This window comes from Salvelinus namaycush, chromosome 6 (assembly GCF_016432855.1).
Source record: "Salvelinus namaycush isolate Seneca chromosome 6, SaNama_1.0, whole genome shotgun sequence".
Lineage (NCBI taxonomy): Eukaryota > Metazoa > Chordata > Actinopteri > Salmoniformes > Salmonidae > Salvelinus > Salvelinus namaycush.
The window spans coordinates 25,702,765-25,722,384 of record NC_052312.1 but is presented as its reverse complement, the minus strand read 5'-3'; the positions used below and the strand labels follow the sequence as shown (position 1 = coordinate 25,722,384).

At 40.6% G+C, this 19,620-nt stretch overlaps 1 protein-coding gene across 1 annotated transcript in view; it reads left to right on the top strand.

Annotated features, from left to right (window-relative positions):
* The first annotated feature begins 2,742 nt into the window (after window positions 1-2,742).
* LOC120049051 (protein Shroom4-like) overlaps window positions 2,743-19,620 on the top strand; it is a 78,542-nt gene continuing 61,664 nt past the window's right edge. The window contains exon 1 of the mRNA XM_038995309.1: window positions 2,743-2,939. Coding sequence (XP_038851237.1) covers window positions 2,817-2,939 — 123 coding nt within the window. The 5' untranslated portion in view covers window positions 2,743-2,816. The remainder of the gene's footprint in view (window positions 2,940-19,620) is intronic.

The window sequence follows — 19,620 nt, the reverse complement described above, 5'->3', positions numbered from 1 at the left end:
CCGTGAGCAAGATGTCGGAGTTTATGAAGTGGTTGGTTTTCCCTTTGTTTTCTCAAAATTGTCTGTAGACCCTGCCACATACGTCTCATATCTGAGCCGTTGAATTGTGACTCCATTTCCTCTGTACTGACATTTTGCCTGTTTGACTGCTTTGCGGATGGAATAACTACACTGTTTGTATTTGACTAAATTCCCAGACACCTTGCCGTGGTTCACAGTTTTGGGTCGAATGCTGCTATCTTTCCATATTTTTTGGTTTGGGTAGGTTTTAATAGTCACAGTGGGAACAACATCCCCTATACACTTCCTGATGAACTCAGTCACTGTGTCTGTCAATGGTATTCTCAAAGGCAACCCGGAACATATACCAGTCCACGTGATCAAAACAATCTTGAAGCATTGATTCCGATTGGTCAGACCAGCGTTGAATAGACCTTAGCATGGGTACTTCCTGTTTGAGTTTCTGCCTATAGGAAGGGAGGAACAGAATGGAGTCATGCTTTGATTTGCCAAAGGGAAGGTGTGGGAGGGCCTTGTAGCTATGACAGAAGGGAGAGTAACAATGTTTGAGATATTTTGAAGTGCGAGTACTACATTCAATGTGTTGATAAAATTTTGGTAGAGTTTTCCTCATTTGCTTTGTTAAAATCCCAAGCTACAATAAATGCGGCTTTGGGATATATGGTTTCCAGTTTGATACAAAGTTCAGTGTAGTTCCTTGAGGGCCGTTGTGGTATCGGCTTGAGGGAATATACAGTGCATTCGGAAACTATTCAGACCCCTTCACTTTTTCCACATTTTGTTATGTTACAGATTTATTCTAAAATTGATTAAAGAATTTTTTTTCTCATCAATCTACACACAATGCCCCATAATGAACACCTATATAGTAATGCTGTTCATTGACTATAGCTCAGCATTCAACACCATAGTACCCTCAAAGCTCATCATTAAGCTCGAGGCCCTGGATCTGACCCCTGCCCTGTGCAACTGGTTCCTGAACTTCCTGACGGGCCGCCCCCAGGTGGTCAAGGTAGGAAACAACACCTCCACTTCGTTGATCCCCAACACTAGGGTGCGTGCTCAGCCCCCTCCTGTACTCATCGTTCACCCATGACTGCGTGGCCACGCATGCCTCCAACTCAATCATCAAGTTTGCATACCACACAACAGTAGTAGGTTTGATGACCAACAATGACGAGACAGCCTACAGGGAGGTGGTGAGCACTCTGGGAGTGTGGTGCCTGGAAAATAACCTCTCACTTAATGTCAAGAAAACAAAGGAGCTGATTGTGGACTTCAGGAAACAGCAGAGGGAGCACCCCCCTATCCACATCGACGGGACCGCAGTGGAGAAGGTGGAAAGCTTCAAGTTCCTCGGCGTACACATCACTGACAAACTGAAATGGTCCACCCACACAGACAGTGTGGTGAAGAAGGCGCAACAGCGCAGCAGCGCCTCTTCAACCTCAAGAGGCTAAAGAAATTTGGCTTGGCACCTAAAACCCTCACAAACTTCTACAGATGCACAATTGAGAGCATCCTGTCGGACTGTATCACCGCCTGGTACGGCAACTGCACCGCCCGCAACCGCAGGGCTCTCCAGAGGGTGGTGCGGTCTGCCCAACGCATTACCAGGGGCAAACTACCTCCAGGACACCTACAGCACCCGATTTCACAGGAAGGCCAAAAAAATCATCAAGGAAACAACCACCCGAGCCACTGCCTGTTCTATCATCCAGAAGGCAAGGTCAGAACAGGTGCATCAAAGCTGGGACAGAGAGACTGAAAAGCAGCTTCTATCTCAAGGCCATCAGACTGTTAAACAGCCATCACTAGCACATTAGAGGCTGCTGCCTATATACAGACTTGAAATCACTGGCCACTTTAATAATGTTTACATATTTTGCATTTCTCATGTCATATGTATATACTGTATTGTATTCTACTGTATCTTAGTCTATGCCGCTCTGATATTGCTTGTCCATATATTTCTATATTCTTAATTCCATTCCTTTACTTAGATGTGTGTGTGTGTTTGTTGTTGTGAAACTGTTAGATATTACTGCACTGTTGGAGCTAGAAACACAGCATTTTGCTATACTCGCAATAACATCTTCTAAACACGTCTATGTGACCAATAAAATTTGATTTGAACATCTGGAAAATGTGTATGTGACGAATAAAATTAGATTAAGATTTGATCTGTTACCATTAATGCTAAATTGTGTAGTGTGTTGCCTATGCAAATGAACCTCAAACAATGAAAACGTGTGGTGGGCGGGGCCTGTCCGGGCCGACTCCGCCCACAACCGCCCCCGCCCCGTTACATGTGCCGCAGTGTGGTGTACAATCACAGTTTTTAAATTCTACCGTGACTATCTGTGAAAGATGTCAGTCAAACTAGTTTTGAAATTGGGGGACTGGGAAAACTTCTTCCTACTGCGTCAGAGAAGTTTTGGTTTTGGAAGAATACTACCGTAGCAGGCGTAAAAAGACGCCTGAGCAGAGTCCTCACAACAGTTTTTTCAGGGGAAACTGCTGTAGCCCTGAAAACCGGAAACATCCGTTTTCACCACCCCGATGAGAGTGGAACACTAACGCTACTGCCTGAACTTTTTTTTTAGCCCTCCCCCAATCTGTATGTATCACTAATGTCTCTGTTCGATTTGTTGCTTTATTGCAATGGAATGGTAGGACCCATTGGCTAGTAGTGATGGAGACCGAGTTCTAAAACGGCGCAGGTAGAAAAGTGACTCCCTTCCACTCCGCTAGGTCGGTTACCGCGAGTATAATAACGTTAAAAGAGATCTAGAATGGAGACTGTTGAGCAGCTCGTGTCGTTTAACCATATCCCAGTCCAGTTAAACGGAGGCACGCCTTGGGGGTTCACGCTGAAAGGAGGTCTCGAGCACGGAGAACCGCTCATCATCACTAAAGTGAGTCGTGATTTGTTTTCAGAACTCTCGCACGCGCTCTGTTGTCGTGGGATACGTTTTAGTTGAGCTTTTACTGTTAGACTGACCGTCCACAAGGCCAATGCAATGTCCATTTGTTAGGCTACATAATTCTTGTGGTTTATGACTGTGTGTGAGAGTAACATGTCCAGTCTGTAGAACTGCATGGCTGGATATTTTGTTGCAACTTCTTTGCCTTTAATTCATCAATGTTCCACCACAGTCCTTTGAAACTTAGATCATTCTTGTGACTATATAGAAATAAGAATACATAGTATAGCTTGCGGTCACTACTGGGCATTTCCATCTAAAATGAGCCATAAGCACCAACATGTGAAGTGCATAGGAGAATTTCAAATTAGCTGTCAAAGCTGAGTTTTATTGATTTTTATTAAGGCATATACCTTTTTTAAGCCATTTTCCAACCTAAAAAATAGGAATAAGCAAAATCATTGACTTCTGGTCAACATATACCAGAAACAGTTTTACACAGGATTATAAATCCATCAAAACACAATCATGTTGTTGAAGCAAAGACCCCTGCCAACTAATATGAACACTTTTATATTTAGTTTTAGAGAAATAATTTGCCTTCTCTATTATATTGAACAAACATTGCCGTGTTATTCCAATACCAAAAACCCACATTTTATTAAGATAATTTCTATTTTCTCTCCCTCATGGGGGGATAATGAAAGTTCACACTCACCGAAGTAGCAAGTAAAGGTATACCTACCAATTTAGTTAGTGTTTTTACTGATATCAAGTTTGTTTATGAATGTATTAAGTGATTTAAAACCCATAATTCTGTAACTAAATCAGAATTATTTGCAATTGAATTGGCTACAATGGGAAATCATAGTAGTCATAAACCACAGTTGGGTCACCTGCTACTGTCCTCGCTTCCACTGGCATACTGTTATGTTCAGCTCAACAAAAAAGTTTTTTCTCTCTTTCTGTGGTCTGGTGGTCAAAGCCAAGACGTGGTCGGTATGCCCTGGCCGGACCAAATCTGAACCAACCCTAGACGTCTATGTTTCACAAGTTTGTACAGTACAGTAGACAACAGTACAGTCAAGAAAAGAGTACTGTAGAGTTCAGTACAGTAGAGCACACTAGAGTAGAGTACAGTGTATTGTACTGAACATATCTACTTTACTGTACAATATGGAACTCTGCTGTGCTGTACTGTCCAAAGTTGTGAAACACAGACATCTATAATTGTTTCAGATTTGGTCTGGACCGGACCAACCAAATGTGGTCTTGTTTGGGGGCGGAGCTCATTACAATAATAGCCAGTGTGTACAAATATACCCAAATATGAAAAAGGATATTGCATATGCTACCTTTGTGTACCTATTCAGGATGCATCACCATGAATATAATGATATTCATATCCATAATTATGCATTTCTGTATAGTACAGATCAGGGAGCCATAAATCCTGTACATGGTAGATTGTTACCCATAAATACCGTAAATACGTTACCAGGTGTACATCCACTTTACTTGCTGTATGTAGTTAAATAACCCACATACATTTTCAAATTCAAGGTGCCATGTCATAGCTGACAACTCATTCTTTCTGCAGATATCTTTGAATCTTAGGTTTTTATGCGACCACATTTTTCCAAAAACGGACAGATTTTACCATAATCCCATTACCAAAGTTTACAAAGAGTTGTATGGTTCGTTAAACTATGAAATCAAAGTTTTTTGTTGATGTTTTGTTTGGCAAACATTTTAAAGTGAAAACTAATTAAGATAATGGAATTGCCCACATGTTCAACAGTGCACAGATAGTCACCTATTGTTGTTTCCACATGACTGCAGTAGATTTTAGGTCTACATCCCAAATGGCACCCTATTACATATGTAGTGCACTGCTTTTTACCATGGTCCGTATGGGTCTGGCCAACAGTAATGCACTATATATGGGAAATAGGGTGCAATTTGGGACAGTAGTTTCTTCTCCTTTATCACAGCCGGGTGTGATAAACGTTTCTACTGCTTAGATTTGACACAATTGTGCGTGTGTGAGTGAGTTGTCAAAATGTTCTTAATGTTTAAACGGCCATGTCCTTCTCTTTAAACGATAAGAAAACAATTGTAAAATTACATGTGATTTCACCATAGATATGGTCCTGCGTATGACCGCACAGTTTTAGAGGCCGAGAGAAACTGTCCAGAAACAGACAAAGATCTTTCTTCTGAAACTTTTCAGTCTATTCTTGTTCTGAGAAATGAAGGCTATTCCATGCGAGAAATTACCAAGAAAATGAAGATCTGGTACAACGCTGTGTACTACTTCCTTCACAGAACAGCGCAAACTGGCTCTCACCAGAATGAAAAGAGGAGTGGGAGGCCCCGGTGCACAACTGAGCAAAAGGACAAGTACATTAGTGTCTAGTTTTTTGAACCCACAAATTCTGATGCGCCAGATACTCAACTAGTCTAAAGAAGGCCAGTTTTATTGCTTCTATAATCAGCACAACAGTTTTCAGCTGTGCTAACATAATTGCAAAAGGGTTTACGAATGATCAATTAGCCATTTTTAAAATGATAAACTTGGATTAGCTAACACAATGTGCCATTGGAACACAGGAGTGATGGTTGCTGATAATGGGCCTCTGTACGCCCATGTAGATATTCCATAAAAAACCTGCCGTTTCCAGCTACAAATGTCATTTACAACATTAACAATGTCTACACTGTAATTCTGATACATTTGATGTTATTTTAATTGACAACTAATGTGCTTTTCTTTCAAAATAAGGACATTTCTAAGTGACCCCAAACTTTTGAACGGTAATGTGTATTTTTCAATGGTGCTGTGATGTTTTTCACAATTTTTGAACCTTTCTAATCATATACACTGCTCAAAAAAATAAAGGGAACACTTAAACAACACAATGTAACTCCAAGTCAATCACACTTCTGTGACATCAAACTGTTCACTTAGGAAGAAAAAAGGTGGAAATTATAGGCAATTAGCAAGACACCCCCAATAAAGGAGTGGTTCTGCAGGTGGTGACCACAGACCACTTCTTAGTTCCTATGCTTCCTGGCTGATGTTTTGGTCACTTTTGAATGCTGGCGGTGCTTTCACTCTAGTGGTAGCATGAGACGGAGTCTACAACCCACACAAGTGGCTCAGGTAGTGCAGCTCATCCAGGATGGCACATCAATGCGAGCTGTGGCAAGAAGGTTTGCTGTGTCTGTCAGCGTAGTGTCCAGAGCATGGAGGCGCTACCAGGAGACAGGCCAGTACATCAGGAGACGTGGAGGAGGCCGTAGGAGGGCAACAACCCAGCAGCAGGACCGCTACCTCCGCCTTTGTGCAAGGAGGACTAGGAGGAGCACTGCCAGAGCCCTGCAAAATGACCTCCAGCAGGCCACAAATATGCATGTGTCTGCTCAAACGGTCAGAAACAGACTCCATGAGGGTGGTATGAGGGCCCGACGTCCACAGGTGGGGGTTGTGCTTACGGCCCAACACCGTGCAGGACGTTTGGCATTTGCCAGAGAACACCAAGATTGGCAAATTCGCCACTGGCGCCCTGTGCTCTTCACAGATGAAAGCAGGTTCACACTGAGCACGTGACAGACTTAACAGTCTGGAGACGCTGTGGAGAACGTTCTGCTGCCTGCAACATCCTCCAGCATGACCGGTTTGGCAGTGGGTCAGTCATGGTGTGGGGTGGCATTTCTTTGGGGGGCCGCACAGCCCTCCATGGGCTCGCCAGAGGTAGCCTGACTGCCATTGGGTACTGAGATGAGATCCTCAGACCCCTTGTGAGACCATATGCTGGTGCGGTTGGCCCTGGGTTCCTCCTAATGCAAGACAATGCTAGACCTCATGTGGCTGGAGTGTGTCAGCAGTTCCTGCAAGAGGAAGGCATTGATGCTATGGACTGGCCCGCCCGTTCCCCAGACCTGAATCCAATTGAGCACATCTGGGACATCATGTCTCGCGCCATCCACCAACGACACGTTGCACCACAGACTATCCAGGAGTTGGCAGATGCTTTAGTCCAGGTCTGGGAGGAGATCCCTCAGGAGACCATCCGCCACCTCATCAGGAGCATGCCCAGGCGTTGTAGGGAGGTCATACAGGCACGTGGAGGCCACACACACTACTGAGCCTCATTTTGACTTGTTTTAAGGACATTACATCAAAGTTGGATCAGCCTGTAGTGTGGTTTTCCACTTTAATTTTGAGATTGACTCCAAATCCAGACCTCCATGGGTTGATAAATTTGATTTCCATTGATAATTTTTGTGTGATTTTGTTGTCAGCACATTCAACTATGTAAAGAAAAATGTATTTAATAAGAATATTTCATTCATTCAGATCTAGGATGTGTTATTTTAGTGTTCCCTTTATTTTTTGAGCAGTGTATTATCCACAGATTGTGAGCTAAAGATGAAAACCATTCCTACGAGTACTTTTATATTATTTATTGATTGACTATGGCTTTCCATATCACCCAACACTGCTATTTGTAAGGTTTATTTTAAGTGCATGTTGTGGTTAAAAAACAAACAACTTTTGCCATTCCTGAACCTGTGACCAGAAACAAGCTACATAGGGGCCATACCAGAATAAGTGACATATTGATTCTGTCTCTTCGCAGCAAAATCTGCAGAGCTGAGATTGTTGTATGCCCTGTACATATAGCATTCTGTTGGTGGCAAGAAATGTATATTATTTAAATAGAAAAACTCTAAGTGTTGAATCAAGTAACTTTTTGTACCAGTTCATAAACCATGTGCCATGGAATTGGTACATCGAAAATCTCCTATTTATTTTGCAACCTGTATGGCGCAGCTGTCAACATTTTTGTCCTCAGATGAAACTGGTATATTTTTCTATTTATGCCAGTTCCTTTCAGCCAGTTTGTATCTTTAATATATGGCAGGCAAACAAATTCCCTACATTCTCCCTTTTCCACTTGCCTCCTCAATTTCTGCAATCAGTTGGTTGTAAGTTTGGATTGAGCAGATATTCCCATACATTTTTGATAACTGCATATGTAACAACTCCATTTCTATTCATAATATCATTAATAAATGTAATATCATAAAAAATAAAAAATTCCCCATAAAGAATGTTTTTTTATTAACTTCTCTAGGGTATGTGGGACGGTAGCGTTTCACCTCGTCAACAGCCAGTGAAACTGCAGGGCGCCAAATTCAAAACAACAGAAATCCCATAATTAAAATTCCTCAAACATACATGTATTTTACACCATTTTAAAGATACACTTGTTGTAAATCCAGCCACAGTGTCCGATTTTCAAGTAGGCTTTACGACAAAAGCAAACCAAACGATTATGTTAGGTGAGTGCCTATTCACAGAAAAACACAGCCATTTTTCCAGCCAAAGAGAGGAGTCACAAAAAGCAGAAATATAGATCAAATGAATCACTAACCTTTGATCTTCATCAGATGACACTCATAGGACTTCATGTTACACAATACATGTATGTTTTGTTCTGTAAAGTTCATATTTATATCCAAAAATCTCAGTTTACATTGGCGCGTTATGTTCAGTAGTTCCTAAACATCCGGTGATTTTGCAGAGCCACATCAATTTACAGAAATAGTCATCATAAATGTTGATGAAAATACAAGTGTTACACATTGAATTTTAGATCTACTTCTCCATAATGCAACCGCTGTGTCAGAATTTAAAAAAAACTTTGCGGAAAAAGCAAACCATGCAATAATCTGAGTACGGCGCTCAGACGACAAATCAACCCAAAGAGATATCCGCCATGTTGGAGTCAACATAAGTCAGAAATAGCATTATAAATATTCACTTACCTTTGATGATCTTAATCAGAATGCACTCCCAGGAATCTCAGTTCCACAATAAATGTTTGTTTTGTTCGATAATGTCCATCATTTATGTCCAAATTCCTCCTTGTTGTTCGCACGTTCAGTACACAATCTAAACTCACGACGCGCGGAAAGTACGGACGAAAAGTCCAAACAGTTCCGTTACAGTCCGTAGAAACATGTCAAGCGATGTATAGAATCAATCTTTAGGATGTTTTTAACATAAATCTTCAATAATGTTCCAACCGGAGAATTCCTTTGTCTTCAGAAATGCGATGGGACGCAGCTAACTCTCACATGAACGCACATGGTCAGCTCGTGGCACTCTGGGAGAGACCTTACTCAATCTCCTCTCATTCGCTCCCACTTCACAGTAGAAGCATCAAACAAGGTTCTATAGACAGTTTACATCTAGTGGAAGCCTTAGGAAGTGCAACATGACCCCATTTCCACTATCTTGGATAAGCAAAGAGTTGAAAACCAAAAAACCTCAGATTTCCCACTTCCTGGTTGGATTTTTTCTCAGGTTTTTGCCTGCCATACAAGTTCTGTTATTCTCACAGACATCATTCAAACAGTTTTAGAAACTTCAGTGTGATCTATCCAAATCTACTAATAATATGCATATCCTAGGATCTGGGCCTGAGTAGCAGGCAGTTTACTCTGAGCACGCTTTTCATCCGGACGTGAAAATACTGCCCCCTTCCTCAAATAAGTTAATTAGTATATTGGACTTTAGCCATAACATTTGTTGTAATATTTGGTAGATTTTTTCTGGAGGATAAAACTGAAATTGTAACCAGCTTTGTATGGCTTGTTTAACCTCTTTGGGCTGCAGGGGCAGTATTGAGTAGCCTGGATAAAAGGTGCCCATTTCAAACGGCCTCGTACTCAATTCTTGCTCGTACAATATGCATATTATTATTACTATTGGATAGAAAACACTCTCTAGTTTCTAAAACCGTTTGAATTATATCTGTGAGTAAAACAGAACTCATTTTGCAGCAAAATTCCTGACAGGAAGTGGAAAATCTGAAATCGATGCTCTGTTCTAGGGCCTGCCTATAAATGTGCTTGATATGTATTAGTATACATGCACTTCATACGCCTTCCACTAGATGTCAACAGGCAGTGAGAGAAGAAATGGAGTGTATAACTTGATCTGAGGTCGAATAAAAGCTCTTGGCATGACGTGACACCAATTTCCTGTTTTCTGGAACGCGTGAGAAGGGACCGGGTATTGCCTTCTGAAAAGCTGTCGTTATAGACGACTAATATCTCCGGCTTTGATTTTATTTGATAAATGTGACAATATCATCGTAAAGTATGTTTTTTCAATATAGTTTTATTAGATTATTGAATTTTTTTCGGGACTTTAGGCGTGTTGCGTTGTCTGCGTTTGTTCACGAAGGAGAGCTTCGCGCCACTTTGCTAGCTTTCCGTGCTAATTGACTGGAGAAGAGGACATTCTAAAACCAAACAACGATTGTTCCCGACAAAGGACCCCTTGTACAACATTCTGATGGAAGATCATCAAAAGTAGGACCCATTTTATGATGCTATTTCATATATCTGTCGAACATGTGTACTATTAGTTTGCGCCTAGATTTTGGGCACTCTCTCGCTATAACGTAAGCTGGATGTCGTAATGAAGTTATTTTTAGAATTCTAACACGGCGATTGCATTAAGAACTAGTGTATCTATCATTTCCTATACAACATGTATTTTTTAGTAACGTTTATGAATAGTTATTTGGTCAGAATAGGTGAGTGTCATAAAAATATCCGGACATTCTGGGAAAAAGATGCTACGTTAGCACAATGTATAACCACTGATTTCAGCTCTAAATATGCACATTTTCGAACAAAACATAAGTGTATGTATAACCTGATGTTATAGGACTGTCATCTGATGAAGCTTATCAAGGTTAGTCAAAAATTATATCTTTTGCTGGTTTGTTACGATCGCTAACTTTTGCTGCTGGTAAATGGCTTGTGTTTCTGGCTATTGTGGTAAGCTAATATAATGCTATATTGTGTTTTCGCTGTAAAACACTTAAGAAATCGGAAATATTGGCTGGATTCACAAGATGCTTGTCTTTCATTTGCTGTACACCATGTATTTTTCAGAAATGTTTTATGATGAGTATTTAGGTATTTCACGTTGGTGTCTGTAATTACTCTGGCTGCTTCGGTGCTATTTGTGACGGTAGCTGTGATGGTAGCTGCAATGTAAAACTGATTTATAGCTCAAATATGCACATATTTCGAACAAAACATAGATTTATTGTATAACATGTTATAAGACTGTCATCTGATGAAGTTGTTTTTTTGTTAGTTTGGTTGGTTCTTGGTTAGTTAGGTTGGTTTTGTGCATGCTACCTGTGCTGTGAAAAATGTCTGTCCTTTTTTGTATTTGGTGGTGAGCTAACATAAATATACGTGGTGTTTTCGGACATGTTGGCTGGATTCACAAGATGTTTATCTTTCATTTGCTGTATTGGACTTGTTAATGTGTGAAAGTTAAATATTTCAAAAAAATATATTTTGAATTTTGCGCCCTGCACTTGAGTGGCTGTTGTCATATTGTGCCCGGCTTCGGGCCTGCAGCCCAAATAAGTTAAGAAAGGGCAATACTTGAAACAAAACATTTTTTGCATATGAGAAGTTGTAATCTGTATGAAGGCAAAAAGGCAATTTTTGAACAAAGTATGAGTATTCCTTAATAATCTACTGAAGAACCATTTTGGGTTTAAGTATGACTTATGTATGAATGAAGCTTTTAGTGAGGGGTTTAAAGCTTTAATATTTAATTATTTTAGCCCCTCAAACTCCTATTCATTATATAAATAGACACTTTTTAATTTTGTCTGGCTTAGCATTCCAAATAAAATGAAATATTTTTTGCTCATATGATTTAAAAAAATGAGTCATTTGAAGTAGGCAGTGCCATTAGTAAGTAAGTAAACTGTGATAGGACCAAAGTGTTAATCAGTGTGATTAACACCCCCCCCCCATAAATAGACAAGTATTTACCTCTCCATGGTTGCAGAATCTTATCTATTTTTGCTGACTTTATATTGAAATTGTGGTAAGTTCATTTATATTTTTTGAGATGTGTATACCAAGTATGTCTACTTCACCATCTGCCCATTTTATTGGTAAAGTACAAGGTAGTGTAAACAATCCAATACTTAACCTCTTCAGGCTGCAGGGTGAATATTGAAAAAACTGGAAAATATGTGCACATTTTCAAACGGCCTCCTAAGAAACTTTTTATTTTACAATATGCATATATTTACTACTGTTGGATAGATAACAGTCTATAGTTTCTAAAAAGGTTTGAATTATTTCTCTAAGTCGAACAGAAATATTTTTACAGCCATTTTCCCAGCCGAATTGAGATTTCCAAAATGCGATGTGTCTCTTTAAGACCTTGTCTATAAAAGGTCATTAGACTTAGGACCGTAGAAACACGTCACACTCCTTCATCAGGGTGTAATGCGGAAGTGAGAATTGAAAGCAGTCGAATATCTCGTCCATGGACTGAATAACACACCTTCTTGTGAGACCTGCGCAGTTAAAAAAAAATTCCGGGCGCGAAGCATAATTTGGTCTCGGCTACTGGAAGAAGGTCGATAACGGTGAATATGATCTCTGACTTCGATATTATTTGATACATGTCACAAAATCATCCTAAAGTATGTTTTTTCAATATACTTTAATTATATTATTGCAATTTATTCTGGACTTTAGATGTGATGAGACGTAAGAATTTTTTGAAGAAAGACAGATTAGCGCCGCAATGCTATTGTGCTTGCTAACCAAAGAGGGAAATAGTTCGTTCTGGAACCCAACTAAAGACTCTACTGGACATTGGACCCCGTTACAACATTCTGATGGAATATCAACAAAGATAAGGACCCAATTTGGGATGCTTTTTCATATATCTGTCGAACTGTTGTATGCTAGCTGTGCTAACTGTGCTAGGCTAGCGCTTGACTTATGCTAGTGCTGCCTTATGCTAGCTTATGTTGTTAGCTAATATAACGATATATTGTGTTTTCGCTGTAAAACACTTCAAAAATCGGAAATATTGGCTTTATTCACACGATATCTGTCTTTCATTAGCTATCCACCATATGTTTTTCTGAAATGTTTTATGAGGTGTAATTAGTAGTCGACGTTGGTGTATGTATTTTCTCTGGCTACTCCCGTCTGGATTCAGACTTTAGCTATGTGGTAGCATTTATGGTAGCATCAATGTAAAACTGATTTATAGCTAAAATATGCACTTTTTATGAACAAAACATAGATTTATTGTGTAACATGTTATATGACTGTCATCTGAGGTAGTTTTTTCTGGGTTCTTTAGGTTGGTTTTAGTTTATTTCGGTTGGCTTGTGCATGCTACTTGAATCATAATTCATACATCATAATCATATTCATACGTGTCTGTCCACTTTTGTATTTGGTGGTGAGCTAACATAAATATATGTGGTGTTTTCTCTGTAAAACATTTAAAAAATCGGACATGTTGGCTGGATTGACAAGATGTTTATCTTTCAAATGCTGTATTGGACTTGTTAATGTGTGAAAGTTAAATATTTTTAAAAAATAGATTTTGAATTTCGCGCCCTGCAATAGAGCTGGATGTTGTCATAAGTGTACCGATATCGGGACAGCCCGCCTAACAGGTTAATATGGTACACTTGTCATAATTAGGTTTTATTCCAGAGGCTAGAAAGGTGATCAAGTTCTTCAGTGAGACTGCAGGGATCCAGATTGCAGACTTAAGAAAAAACTAGAGTCATCGGCATACATTGACACTTTTGTTTTTATCCCCTGGATTTCTAACCCCTTGACGTTCTTGTTGGATCTAATTTTAATAGCTAGCATTTCAATGGCCATAATAAATAGATATGGAGACAACGGACAGCCTTGTTATACTCCGCTTAAAAGCTCAATACTTTCTGAGAAGTAACCATTATTTACTATTTTACATCTGGGGTTGCTGTACATAACTTTAACCCATTGTATAAGAGATTAAGTAATCCAGGCATTTATATATAAATTCTAGTCGTACTTTATCAAACGCCTTTTCAAAATCTGCTATGTAGACCAGGCCTGGTATCTTCGATGTTTCATAATGTTCAATTGTTTTAAGTAATTGTCATATATTATCTCCAATATGACATCCATGTAAAAAACCTGTTTGATCAGGATGAACAATATCTGGTAAAAACCTTTTTTTAAATTCTATGTGCTATGCATTTCGCCAGGATTTCCGCATCACAAAATTGAAGTGTAAGAGGCCTCCCAGTTTTTTAAATGGACTGGGTCTTTATACTTACCACCTGGGTCCTGTTTTAGTAGTAATGAAATCAGACCTTGTTGAGTACCTGAAAGTCTACCATTTGTATAAGAGTAATGAAAACATGCTAATAATGGGTCTTTGAGTACATCAAAAAAGGTCTGATATACCTCTACTGGTATACCGTCAAGCCCTGGTGTTTTTCCAGACTGAAAAGATTTTATTGCCTCAAAAAGTTCCTCTTCTGTAAGGTGGCCTTCAGACAGGTCTTTCTGTAAATGTGTTAGTTTTACATTATTGTTATTAGAAAACATATGTTTTCTTTGCCCATGACAAAAGTATATTTCTCCCTCCCAGTCCTTTTTCTATATTTGTAGAATTTGTTTCCTGTAAACAATATATATTATGTTCTTTATCTTTTAGCCATGTAAAAATGTGTTTTTGCCCTAATATTCCACCCACTAAAACCCCCCATATCTAGGTCTGTTGTCACTAAGACCATCAGATCATCTCCCTGACTCACGACGCACCTTTTGCGTCCTAAGGCAAACCCTTGGCCGCCAATTGCTGTTGGCCAGAGGGAAATATGGGAAGTCCATAAATATCTGAGGATGCTTAAGAGAACTAACCAAATAACATGGAAAACAGTCAGAAAAAAGTAAATAGTAACAATAAGAGATAATATTAATAGAACTAATAACAGCACAATCTTATAAATTAATGGTCATATTTGAAAGTCCTAGCAAGGCTATAAGCATGTCAGCCTAGCCTGCTCAGTTCATTGGATTCAATGGTTTGACTTTTTTTTTTTTTTTTTAATGAAGAGAACTTCATAAATATAATCGCAAGACCAGACCTTTTTTTATGTCCATTACATGCAAGACATATTTCATGTAGTCCTCATTTATATCCTGTTGTATTCCGACGGAAAAAGGAACATAGATTCTAATGACTGCAAGTAAAAATTATTCTTAGGCATCACATTATATCCTGCTGTATCGTGCCATGGCTGTGCCAGAGCCGACTGCAAGCCAACCCCGGGCACTCTCTTATGGGAAGGCATACCCAAGTTCAACTCACAATCGACTCTGACACAGCCAAGAACACATGCAGTACTGACAATCCAGAGCGAGTAAACCTGTAAAACCAACCCTCTCTCCACCCATACACATTTTGTTTTTTATTCAAGAGTTGTTGCTCTATCACTTCAGCTGTTTTACACCTAGGCCTATAATCATTAGGATCAAGAATATAAAAGGTAGCATAAATAGCTTATGGAAATATATAATATACCTTTCTCTTGCTTAGAGAAGTGCTTCCGTAAGCCAGTTATTGTATTACTTCTACTGTTAACTTTAATCCCTTTATCCCAGTGTTAACCAGCCTGCCACACACTAGAGACAACAACCCTGTTGACAATACCTAATCCATCCATTTGCCGGTGTGTATCGGAAGAATAATCATCCTTAACATTTTTTATATTTATTTTTAATAAATAATAACACCAATAACACCAATTATTTTAGGATCGTGTAGGCCTATTCCAATAGAAAAACTAGGCAGGTTTTTAATTATATAATCCTTTATCGTAGCACTAAAAACGTAATATGAATAGATTTATTAATCTTAAAGGCTAATCCTTCCGATTCACATCGGCGAGCAAGGGCCGCACTATATAAGAGCTTTTAAGTCATAATATTCTCGACCTCTACAATTAGGCCATGTCATGTTAAACAAAAAAAAATACTTTGTACATTAGAAATACCAATCTTCAAATGTAATACATAAAAAGTCAGCCTTAACCATCCTCGCCGTCCCCTAAATAAAAACCTGATATTACGTCCATATTGTCCAAAGTTCCATATTTCCTAAATAGAAAAAGAATAAGTTCATCATTCCCATTCTGCATTACCATAAGTCCAACCTTTGTATTAAGTCCACGGTTCCATACTACATTAATAAAAAAATGAATCCATATTTGTACTGTGTAATGCGGTGCAAATATGTATCGGGGATTACTTCAGCAGGAGGTCGTGCCGTGTTGCGTTATTCAAGTGTGTAAACTTCTGTGCATCGTGGGGAGCTAACACGTAGCAGCCAAGACTCCAGTTCTGGGGATACTGTTGTATTTGTCCTACTCTGGCTCCAGATGTAAGGATGTTTTATGTATTTCATCTATCTTATGTATATAGTCTTATTTAGTATCTTATGACTTTGCTTATTTGTGAAACATCTAGGCTGATGTAGTGTTTTAAGTCTTTATTATTGGCCTAATAGACCTGAGAACCACATGGAACGCTTTTGTTTGATGTTACCGTCGTAGATAGCCCAGTGTTAATGGTTGTAAAATATGTACCGGTTGTAACATTGAGCTGCTTTATGCATTAACTCAATGGGAATCTCTTTACTAGTTGTCCCAAGTCAATATTTTACAAGTTGCAATAAGAGGACAAGTGTCAAAGGGATACCTTTTTAATTTTGGCATTGATGCCCTTTATTTTCTTCCCCAGAGTCAGATTAGCTCGCGGATACCATTTTTATGTGTCTGTGTCCAGTATGAAGGAAGTTAGAGGTAGTTTCGCAAGCCGAAAAATACACTGGTAGAAAGAAACTGACAATAACTTCTTTGTACTGTATATCATGCGTTCTTTCATTCTCTCTGTCCGTTCCTTCACCCCTTTCCTGACTCCCTCGTTCTCATGCTCTGGTGTTACTGGTACCACAGGACGCAACACACACACACACACACACACACACACACACACACACACACACCACACACCACACACCACACACGGTGTTACTGGTACCTCGGGGTGAAATAGTCATACTTTTCCTTCCCTCCTCCTCTACTTTAAATGGAACAGTGGAACTAGTGAATAGGAACAGTTGGGAATTGGGGAATTTACAGTGGAGTGCACGCACAAACACACACCCTCTCTGTCACACACTCCTACATAACACATCCTAAAGTTTCGGCCAGTGTTTGAACGTGTCCATTAGAGAAATCACACCAAAGGACCTTATCTTCCCAAGGAGAGAGGGAGAGGAGGAGGGAGGGGAAATAGGGGGAGGGGAAGGTTTTGGTGAAGTGGGCAAGGTCGTTTCAGCCTACAGGGAGGTGGTGAGAGCCCTGGCGGAATGGTGCCAGGAAAATAGCCTCTCCCTCAACAAAATGAAGGAGCTGATCGTAGACTACAGGAGACAGCAGAGAGAGCATGCCCCCATCCATATCGACGGGCCACAGTGGTACGGGTCAAAAGCTTCAAGTTCCTCTGCGTGCACATCACTGAGGACCTGAAATGGTCCCTTCATGCCGAAGAAATTTGGCTTGGCCCATAAGACCCTGACAAACTTCTACAGATCAAATCAAACTTTATTTGCCACATGCGCCGAATACAACAAGTGTAGACTTTACCGTGAAATGCTTACTTACAAGCCCTCAACCAACATTGCAGTTCAAGATGAAGAAACTATTTACCATGTAAATGGCTAAAATAAAATGTAACACAATAAGAATAACAATAACGAGGCTATATACAGTGGGCACTGGTACTGAGAAAGTGTGCAGAGGTACAGGCCAGTTTAGGTAATTTTTGGGGGCGAAGTGACTATGCATAGGTAATAAACAGACAGCGAGTATCAGCAGTGTACGGGGGGGGTCAATGTAAATTGTCCGGTGTCGGTTTTTATGAATTGTTCAGCAGTCTAATAGCTTGGGGGTAGAAGCTGTTGAGGAGCCTTTTGGTCCTCGACTTGGTTCTCCGGTACCACTTGCCGTGCGGAAGCAGAGGAAACAGTCTTTAACCTGGGTGACTGGAGTCTCTGACAATTTTATTTGCTTTCCTCTGACACCGCCTATTATATAGGTCCTGGATGGCAGGATGCTTGGCCCCAGTGATGTACTGGGCCGTTCACACTACCCTCTGTAACACCTTATGGTCAGATGCCGAGCAGTTGCCATACCAGGCGGTGATGCAACTGGTCAGAATGCTCTCGATGGTGCAGCTGTAGAACCTTTTGAGGATCTGGGGGCCCATGCCAAATCTTTTCAGTCTCCTGAGGGGGAAAAGGTTTTGTCGTGCCCTCTTCACGACTGTCTTGGTATGTTTGGACCATGATAGTTTGTTGGTGATGTGGACACCAAGGAACTTGAAACTCTTAAACTGCTCCACTACAGCCCCGTCGATGTTAATGGGGCCTGTTCGGCCCGCCTTTTCCTGTAGTCCACGATCAGCTCTTTTGTTTTGCTCACATTTGAGTGAGAGGTTGTTGTCCTGGCACCACACTGCCAGTTCTCTGACCTCCTCCCTATAGGCTGTCTCACCATTGTCGCTGATCAGGCCTACCACTGTTGTGTCGTCAGCAAACTTAAATGATGGTGTTGGAGTCGTGTTTGGCAACGCAGTCCTGGGTGAACAGGGAATACAGGAGTAGACTAAGTACACACCCCTGAGGGGCCCCAGTGTTGAGGATCAGCATGGCAGACATTTTGTTGCCTACTCTTACCATCTGGGGGCGGCCCTTCGGGAAGTCCAGGATCCAGTTGCAGAGGGAGGTGTTTAGTCCCAGGATCCTTAGCTTATTGATGAGCTTTGAGGGCACTATGGTGTTGAATGCTGAGCTGTAGTCAATGAATAGCATTCTCACATAGATATTCCTTTTGTCCAGGTGAGAAAGAGCGGTGTGGAGTGCGATTGTGATTGTGATTGGTCATCTGTGGATCTGTTGGGGCGGTATGCAAGTTGGAGTGGGTCTAGGGTGTCCAGGGGGATGCTGTTGATGTGAGCCATGACCAGCCATTCAAAGCACTTCTTGGCTACCAATGTGAGTGCCACGGGGCGGTAATCATTTAGGCAGTTTACCTTCGCTTTCTTGGGCACAGGGACTATGGTGGTCTGCTTGAAACATGTAGGTATTACAGACTCGGTCAGGGAGAGGTTGAAAATGTCAGTGAAGACGCTTGACAGTTGGTCCGCGCATGCTTTGAGTACACGTCCTGGTAATCTGTCTGGCCCAGCAGCTTTGTGAATGTTGACCTGTTTAAAGGTTTTGTTCACATCGGCTACCGAGAGCGTTATCACACAGTCATCCAGAACAGCTGGTCCTCTCGCGCATGCTTCAGTGTTGCTTGCCTCAAGTGAGCATATAAGGCATTTAGCTCATCTGGTAGGCTCGCGTCACTGGGCAGCTCGCTTCTGGGTTTCCCTTTGTAGTCCGTAATAGTTTTCAAGCCCTGCCATATCCGAAGAGCGTCAGAGCTGGTGTAGATTCAATCTTAATCCTGTATTGACGCTTTACTTGTTTGATGGTTTGTCTGAGGGCATAGCGGGATTTCTTATAAGCATCCGGATTAGTCTCCCACTCTTTGAAAGCAGCAGCTCTAGCCTTTAGCTCGATGTGGATGTTGCCTGAAATCCATGGCTTCTGGATATGTACGTACAGTCACTGTGGAGACGACGTCATCGAAGCACTTATTGATGAAGCCGATGACTGAGGTGGTGT